Raw genomic sequence first — 9,900 nt, 5'->3', positions numbered from 1 at the left:
TTACACAAGCTTACACCTTCACCATATACACATTATCCATGTTTACCCGTTACACAAGCTTACACCTTCACCATATACACATTATCCATGTTTACCCGTTACACAAGTTTACACCTTCACCATATACACATTATCCATGTTTACCCGTTACACAAGTTTACACCTTCCCCATATACACATTATCTATGTTTACAGGTTACACAAGTTTACACCTTCACCATATACACATTATCCATGTTTACCCGTTATACAAGTTTACACCTTCACCATATACACATTATCCATGTTTACCCGTTACACAAACTTACACGTTCACCATATACACATTATCCATGTTTACTCGTTACACAAGTTTACACCTTCACCATATACACATTATCCATGTTCCATGTTTACCCGTTATACAAGTTTACACCTTCACCATATACACATTATCCATGTTTACCCGTTACACAAGCTTACACGTTCACCATATACACATTATTCTTGTTTACCCGTTACACAAGCTTACACCTTCACCATATACACATTATCCATGTTTACACGTTACACAAGTTTACACCTTCACCATATACACATTATCCATATTTACACGTTACACAAGTTTACACCTTTACCATATACACATTATCCTTGTTTACCCGTTACACAAGCTTACACCTTCTCCATATACACGTTACACAAGTTTACACCTTCACCATATACACATTATCCATGTTTACCCGTTACACAAGTTTATTTATTCACTCTGTACGGACGTTTCTCAAGCTTACATATTCTCTGGGTAAGGGTGTTACACAAGTTTACATATTGAATGTGTGAAGATGTTACAGAAATTTACATATTTAATATGTACGGGTATTACACAAGTTTACATATTGAATGTGTGAAGATGTTCTAGAAATGTACATATTTAATGTATACGAGTGTTACACAAGCTTATATATTCACTCTGTACGAGTGTTACACAAGTTTAAATATACACAGTGAGTAATCGTTGATTAAATGCATTCATTATGAAGTTTCTTTATTTTAATTACAACTAACTTTGGTGCACAATAAATAAAGTTACAGAGTATAAGTAGAAAACTGATTTTATGGTGTTATCGACTTTACCAGCTAGCGAAGCATGATTATAAGTAACTATACTTTCCATAAGATATTAGAATTAGGCCTATTACATTATTTATCTAGTTGTTCTCTGTATACTTTAACAAGTTAGACTTTCTTTTTTTTTAAATACAAATAACAAGAAAACGAAAACCCTCAATGTTGCTATCACCTCTGGCTTTTCTCCAGGTTATAACAGGTCGTGGCAAACCACTAGCTGAGCAGTCTAAATAAACGTTTTGACCTTCGACCGCTGACTTGTTGGTCGGAGAAATTATCCATCTAGGTGGCACTGAGTATGAAGAAACATAAATTTTCATGAACATTACTTATTTCTTCCTCAATATTTTTACTTATTCTTTTCAACTAGTGTCAAACTATTGGTACTAAAATGTACGGTTGTCTTGTAGAAAATACTCATTGGTAAAATGTACGGTTGTCATGTATAAAATACTCATGGTAAAATGTACGGTTGTCTTGTATAAAATACTCATGGTAAAATGTACGGTTGTCTTGTAGAAAATACTCATTGTAAAATGTACCGTTGTCTTGTAGAAAATACTCATTGTAAAATGTACGGTTGTCTTCTAAAAAATACTGATGGTAAAATGTACGGTTGTCTTGTAGAAAAGACTCATAGTTAAATGTACGGTTGTCTTGTAGAAAATACTCATTGTAAAATGTACCGTTGTCATGTATAAAATACTCATTGTAAAATGTACGTTTGTCTTGTATAAAATACTCATTTTTATACATGACAATACTCATGGTAAAATGTACGGTTGTCTTGTATAAAATACTCATGGTAAAATGTACGTTGTCATGTATAAAATACTCATGGTAAAATGTACGGTTGTCTTGTATAAAATACTCATGGTAAAATGTACGGTTGTCTTGTAGAAAATACTCATGATAAAATGTACGGTTGTCTTGTAGAAAATACTCTTGGTAAAATGTACGGTTGTCTTGTATAAAATATTCATGGTAAAATGTACGGTTGTCATGTATAAAATATTCATGGTAAAATGTACGGTTGTCATGTATAAAATATTCATGGTAAAATGTACGGTTGTCTTGTATAAAATACTCTTGGTAAAATGTACGGTTGGTAAAGGTAAAAGAATAATTTACTGCTGCTGTTTTTATTTTTTTAAGCGCAAAGTTACACAACGGACTATTAGCGCGCCGTGTAGTGGAATCATGGCCTTTCGCCAGATTCATGATTTACTGAACATGTATGTTTGTGGTGATTGAAATATTTTTTCACCAAAAACAACTAGTATTTCAGTCGGTATTTTTCGGATTTCAAAATAGATGGGCTGATATTTACCATTTGGTATTGTTAATGATAAGGAACTAATAACAATGTAGTATATCAGTAACTTCACAACAAACAAAAATTCAATAAACACAAAATATTATCAACACATAAAAAAAACATTATAAGAATACTTGGTGGTACATAAGTGATAGGATAAGTAAACATAACAATACATAAGTGATACGATAAGTGAACATAGCAATACATAAGTGATATGATAAGTAAACATGGCAATACATCTACTATACACAGTCGTATGTCTATCATTTCTTAGCTGTTCCTTATACGTTTCCACATTTCTTGATCAATCAAACCAAACCTGACATGCTGATATCGGATGATGTTAGGAAGGTCATGAGGGGGAGGGGTTGAACCCCCATCTTCTGTGTAAATATACGTCAATATTTGTGTGTAACTGTTCCTTATATGTTTCCTCATTTCTTGATTAATCAGCACCAAACTTGACACATGACCCAGTGATACAGGATGACATGAGGACCCCCCCCCCATCTAATTTCATATTGATAGAATTCTTGAAAACAGTATGTCTTTCTTTTCAGTATTGGTACCTGATGTATTTTTATTGTTTATTATGTTTCCCATAGTTGTTACAAACGTCCAGGGTTCGAGTACTCCAGCTAGTAAATGATACGATAAAGTAATCTGGCAGTAAATAAGTAAAACTATAAGAAAAATAAGCGGTATCGAACTAATACGATAGAAAAACTAGTATTACAGTATTGAACTAATACGATAGAAAAACTAGTATTACAGTATTGAACTAATACGATAGAAAAACTAGTATTACAGTATTGAACTAATACGATAGAAAAACTAGTATTACAGTATTGAACTAATACGATAGAAAAACTAGTATTACAGTATTGAACTAATACGATAGAAAAACTAGTATTACAGTATTGAACTAATACGAAGAAAAACTAGTATTACAGTATTGAACTAATACGATAGAAAAACTAGTATTACAGTATTGAACTAATACGATAGAAAAACTAGTATTACAGAGATCAGCATAAAGATAACGTAAAACAATTCACGCAATACAGATACCTAATTCTGATATTAGTCTAATACAGATACCTGATTCTGATATTCGTCTGATACATATACCTAATTCTGATATCAGTCTAATACAGATACTTTATTCTGATATTCGTCTAATACAGATACCTAATTCTGATATTCGTCTAACACAGATACCTAATTCTGATATTAGTCTAATACAGATACCTAATTCTGATATTCGTCTAATACAGATACCTAATTCTGATATTCGTCTAACACAGATACCTAATTCTGATATTAGTCTAATACAGATACCTAATTCTGATATTCGTCTAATACAGATACCTAATTCTGATATTCGTCTGATACAGATACCTAATTCTGATATTAGTCTAATGCAGATACCTAATTCTGATATTAGTCTGATACAGATACCTAATTCTGATATTCGTCTAATACAGCTACCTAATTCTGATATTCGTCTAATGCAGATACCTAATTCTGATATTAGTCTGATACAGATACCTAATTCTGATATTCGTCTAATACAGCTACCTAATTCTGATATTCGTCTAATGCAGATACCTAATTCTGATATTCGTCTAATACAGATACCTAATTCTGATATTAGTCTAATACAGATACCTAATTCTGATATTCGTCTAATACAGATACCTGATTCTGATATTCGTCTAATACAGATACCTAATTCTGATATTAGTCTAATACAGATACCTAATTTTGATATTCGTCTGGTTGACAACTACGAAACCAGCTAGCTGATTATATTTACATACTTCTGGGCACTACAGTTTATGTTACGGAACACATTCACCCATTAGGAGAAGTTTATTCAGAAACGAAAGTAAAGGAATACAAACCATTAACTGTCAACTCTGTGGTTTTGTTGACGGAAGCTGCACTGTTGGAGGCGATACAAGTGTACTTCCCATTCTCCCGCGCGGTCACGTGCTTGAATATAATCACTGAATATTCTTGAGAATTTTCTACATTCACGTGACCTTGGGTAATCAGTATTTCTCCTTCCTTCTCCCAGTGTATTCTTATGGGGGGCTCCCCCTCCGCCACACTACAATAGAGACGAGCTGTCATTCCTTCTGTTACAGTTACTTTTTCCGGAAAAAAGTTTTCATCAATTACTGGAGCCACTGGAAAAAAAGAAATAATTGTTTTCGTCAAAAGAAAAGAAAACAAATGTTCGTGAATGTCTTCAGTTAGGAACCATGTTGTTTACTGAACTTATAAATAACAACTATTAGACGTTTCGTATAATAAACAAATAAATAACAACTGTCACACGTTTCGTATAATAAACAAGTAAAAAACAACAACTATCAGGCGTTTCGTATAATAAACAAATAAAAAACAACAATTATCAGGCGTTTCGTATAATAAACAAAAACAAATAACAACTGTCACACGTTTCGTATAATAAACAAATAAAAAACAACAATTATCAGGCGTTTCGTATAATAAACAAATAAAAAGTCCCTACAATACGACTTTAAAAGATTAATATGGAAATTGTTTGACGAGATGATTCATACGTATGCTGAATAACACATAGAAATATTACTTAAACACCGAGTTCTAGCACTACTCTCGTACACAGTAAGTTGTAAAGTTTCTTATTTTAATTTATTAATTGTTGAAGTCGCATGACTTCACTGGTATATAATTCGTTAAAATGAACTTCTGAAGCTACTTCAATAATGACGTAGAACATTGAAACAACATGAGTTACAACAAAATAACATAAGTATTAAAACTTAGTAGACCAAAATGGTAACTACGTTATCTTCTGAGATTAAAAACAGGTAAACTTAACAGTTGGTTGTTTTATTCACTTCTCTCTGATGTCTAATAATTTAAGAAAAGTTTGATTTCTGACCAAAAGTGTGAAATAATTAAGCAGTTTTCTATTGATTGCTGATCACCCGTGGGAAATAATTATTTAAGCAGCTTTATCTTCACTGCTGACCAACATTGTGAAATAATTAAGCAGCTTTTTACTGATTGCTGACCAACAGTGTGAAATAAATAAGCTGCTTTTTACTGATTGCTGACCAACAGTGTGAAATAAATAATTATTTAAGCAGCTTTATCTTCACTGATGACCAACAGTGTGAAATAATTAAGCAGCTTTTTACTGATTGCTGACCAACAGTGTGAAATAAATAACTAATTAAGCAGCTTTCTACCGATTGCTGACCAACAGTGTGAAATAATGAAGCAGCTTTCTAGTGATTGCTGGCCAACAGTGGGTAGCTAATTAAGGTTATTTCTATTCATTGCTGGCCAACAGTGGGAAATAATGAAGCAGCTTTCTAGTGATTGCTGGCCAACAGTGGGTAGCTAATTAAGGTTATTTATATTCATTGCTGGCCAACAGTGTGAAATAATGAAGCAGCTTTCTAGTGATTGCTGGCCAACAGTGGGTAGCTAATTAAGGTTATTTCTATTCATTGCTGGCCAACAGTGGGAAATAATTGAGCAGCTTTATTTTCATCGCTGACCAATACGCTGAAATAATTTAGTAGCGTCCTATTGATTGCTGATCAACAGTGTGAAATACTTAAGCAGTTTTCTATTGGTTGCTGATCAACAGTGTGAAATACTTAAGCAGTTTTCTATTGATTGCTGAACAACAGTGTGAAATATTTAAACAGTTTTCTATTGATTGCTGAACAACAGTGTGAAATATTTAAATAATTTTCTATTGATTGCTGAACAACAGTGTGAAATATTTAAACAGTTTTGTATTGATTGCTCGCCAACAGTGTGAAATATTTAAACAGTTTTCTATTGATTGCTGAACAACAGTGTGAAATATTTAAACAGTTTTCTATTGATTGCTGAACAACAGTGTGAAATAATCTTGTATATTTCTATTGATTGCGGAACAACTAAACTTATCTTTCTAGAATTCTTACTGAGATATGTCTCCCTAAAATCCATGTCAACTATAGATTAACAAGCGAAATGATTCTCTTCTCGTGACCTACCTACCACTGAGATGTAAGTTGAGCCACTGGCTATCTGACCTTCCGAGTTTTGTACTGTGCAAGTGTATTTCCCTTCGTCCACTTGCTTATGGACACCGCGAATGGTCAGTGTCCCGTCTTCGTCAACCTCCTCACGGTGACTTAATGGAAGGAGAATTCCTCCTGCAATAAGTAAACTGGTGAACTTGATAATGAATAGGGATATTTTGTTAGATTAGATGAGTCCGAGATCTTGAAGAAATTATTTAAATATCGTTTCAGTCTTTGAAGTCTGTCATCCATACATCTGAAAGATTGCTTGGCAATGTTTCTTAAGAAGAAAGCTTTTAATTGTAAAGGAAAGCTTTATTATTAAATGAAATTTACATTTTTTGAACACGATACTTATCAGAAATCTTCTAGAGGTATTCATACTGTTGTAAAAAACATTTTATTTAATTGAAAATATAACTTATTAAGATATATTACGCCTCTTACCCAGTGGTTCAGCGGTAAATCTGCAGGCTTACGACGCTAAAAATCGGGTTTTGATACCCGAGGTGGGCACAGCAAAGATAGCCCACAGTGTTGTTACTTTGTGCCTAACGATAACAAAACCGAAACCTACGTTACCTTTACTTTAGTGTAAAAGTATGCTCCAATAAGACACGCTAGGTTAGTACTAAGTCTGCCTTGAATGTAAAAGTAAAGTAAAACAAATGAGATTAGTTCTTTGTTACCAAAAAAAATTGTTGATTTCTCATATAATTGCCTTGAATAATGGCATTATAATCTCGCTACACAAAAATTCCCAAAAAAAGGTGAACCTAAAAAATAGCATAAAACATGAAATGTAAACAGACTGATCGGCAGCAGTTACAAAAAGCATCCTCAGAAAAAATCTAATGAAGACAAAAGAAAAGATACAAAAAGTCTATCATTCGAGGACTTTGGAGAAGTGGACATTTCATTCATTAGGGGCAAACTGATTAAGAAAGGTCCACTTCTTGAAAGTGCTCGGGTTATAGGGTTTTGTGATTGATTTTTTGAACCTACGTAACAGAGTAGAGTGTTAAAACGTACATCTTAAAACATCTGACTTCTCAGAGTAGAGTGTTAAAACGTACATCTTAAAACATCTGACTTCTCAGAGTAGAGTGTTAAAACGTACATCTTAAAACATCTGACTTCTCAGAGTAGAGTGTTACAACGTAAATCTTAAAACATCTGACTTCTCAGAGTAGAGTGTTAAAGTACATTTTAAAACATCTGACTTCTCAGAGTAGAGTGTTACAACGTACATCTTAAAACATCTGACTTCTCAGAGTAAAGTGTTACAACGTACATCTTAAAACATTTGACTTGGTTATCAAAGTATGTATCTATAAAAGCAAATCTGACTACTATAGTCCATACGTTATCAGTTTATAATTGCTTGAAATACAAACTAGGTAAATATAGCATACAGCTAGAGAAACGATTCTTACTGCTAGAAAAATGTAACATACTACTATATAAATGTAACATACAATTATATAAATGTGTAACATACTACTATATAAATGTAACATACAATTATATAAATGTAACATACAGCTAGAAAAATGTAACATACTACTATATAAATGTAACATACAGCTAGAGAAATGTAACATACTACTATATAAATGTAACATAAAGCTAGAGAAGTGTAACATACAAATATATGAATGTAACATACAGCTAGAGAAATGCAGCATACTACTATATAAATATAACATAAAGCTAGAGAAATGTAACATACTACTATATAAATGTAACATTAAGCTAGAGAAATGTAACATACAATTATATAAATTTAGCATACGGCTAGAGAAATGTAACATAAAAAGATAAGAAAATGAAATAAAGAGATGTTATAGAAACAGGTTGGTAACTGCAATTCGTAGAGTTACAAAAAAGCTAGGTCTACCCTTTATGGCTATTCTCACCTCTTTCCCAGGTGATTCTATCCACTGGAAATCCTCCATATGGACATCTGAGTACGATAGTATGACTGGATACCACAGTCATATTCCACATAGGTCTGATAAAAGGAGGACCGTGGACGTTAAGCCTATTCGAGTGTTCAACCGAGCCGACCCCATTCGAAAAAATACAGGTGTATCTTCCACCGTCTTCCACTCTCGTGTCTGTTATATTAATTTGGCCCACTATGCTATCTTCAATAAACATGTGGCTACTCAGAGATATTCGGTAGGTGTCATGAACAGGCTGCTTATCCACAAACCACGTGATGTTTGGAATTGGATTAGCTGTGGCTGTGCAGGTAAGATATACTGATGTACCCGGATGAACAGTTTTATCTTGAAAACTAGAAGTTAAGGTTGGTGCAACATCTGAAATAGAATTAAAAAGAGAACAAAAGATGAATACTATGGACTAGTATAGAAAGTAAATCGTGAATTACAATCCAAAGTATAAAAATGGCCAATTATAGCCGAACCTAAGACAGATAAAAAGCTAGAATTACTGACTTCTTGGATTAGAATCTCCTAAGGTACATTCTGTATGCACATTTTTAAAGAAATGCAACAGTAAAAAGAAACAAGAAAAAATACGAGTTAAGACAAACAGAGAAAAGAAATACGAAAAAAATTACGCCTTAGAACTAACAGAAAAAGAAATAAGAAAAAATACGCGTCAGGAGTAACAGTGAAAAGAAACACGAAATTTACGCATTAGAACTAACAGGGAAAAGAAACAAATATGCCTGAAGAATAACAGTAAAAACAAGTCTTAGGACTAACAATAAGAAGAAACAAGTTAAAACTCATTAGGACTACAGTAAAAAATTACGCCTTAGGACTAACAGTAAAAAGAAACAAGAAAACCGAAGTATTAGGACGAACAGTAAAAAGAAACAAGAAAAACAACCGCCCTAGGCCTAACAGTAAAAAACAACAACAAACAAATATACCTTAAGAATAACAGTAATAAGGAAAAAAAAAGAAAGTCTTAGGACTAACAATAAGAAGAAACAAGATAAAACTCCTTAGGATTACAGTAAAAAAAGCTAACAGAGAAAAGAAATACGAAAACAATTACGCCTTAGAACTAAAAGAACAAGAAACAAGAAAAAATACGCGTTTGGACTAACAGTGAAAAGAAACACGAAAAAATTGCGCCTTAGAACTAACAGAAAAAAGAAACAAATATGCCTGAAGAATAACAGTAAAAATAAACAAAAGAAAGTCTTAGGACTAACAATAAGAAGAAACAGGATAACACTCCTTAGGACTACAGTAAAAAAACATACGCCTTAGGACTAACAGTAACAGAAACAAGAAAAAAAAACTCCTTAAGACTAACAGTAAAAAGAAACAAGAAAAACGAAGTCTTAGGACGAACAGTAAAAAGAAATATGAAAAATGAACGCTTTTAGGACTGTTACGTCTC

General features: G+C 32.8%; 1 protein-coding gene across 1 annotated transcript in view; it reads right to left on the bottom strand.

Annotated features, from left to right (window-relative positions):
• Nucleotides 1-1,161: 1,161 nt before the first annotated feature.
• LOC106472775 (Down syndrome cell adhesion molecule-like protein Dscam2) overlaps nt 1,162-9,900 on the bottom strand; it is a 41,787-nt gene continuing 33,048 nt past the window's right edge. Inside the window, exons 7-10 of the mRNA XM_022401305.1 lie at nt 8,433-8,840; nt 6,484-6,645; nt 4,339-4,626; nt 1,162-1,402 (exon numbers count right to left, since the gene is read on the bottom strand). Of these exons, the coding sequence (XP_022257013.1) occupies nt 1,236-1,402; nt 4,339-4,626; nt 6,484-6,645; nt 8,433-8,840 (1,025 nt within the window). The 3' untranslated portion in view covers nt 1,162-1,235. The remainder of the gene's footprint in view (nt 1,403-4,338; nt 4,627-6,483; nt 6,646-8,432; nt 8,841-9,900) is intronic.

Source organism: Limulus polyphemus, unplaced genomic scaffold (assembly GCF_000517525.1).
Source record: "Limulus polyphemus unplaced genomic scaffold, Limulus_polyphemus-2.1.2 Scaffold5600, whole genome shotgun sequence".
NCBI classification, from domain to species: Eukaryota; Metazoa; Arthropoda; class Merostomata; order Xiphosura; family Limulidae; genus Limulus; species Limulus polyphemus.
This window is presented reverse-complemented; position numbering and strand designations above follow the sequence as displayed.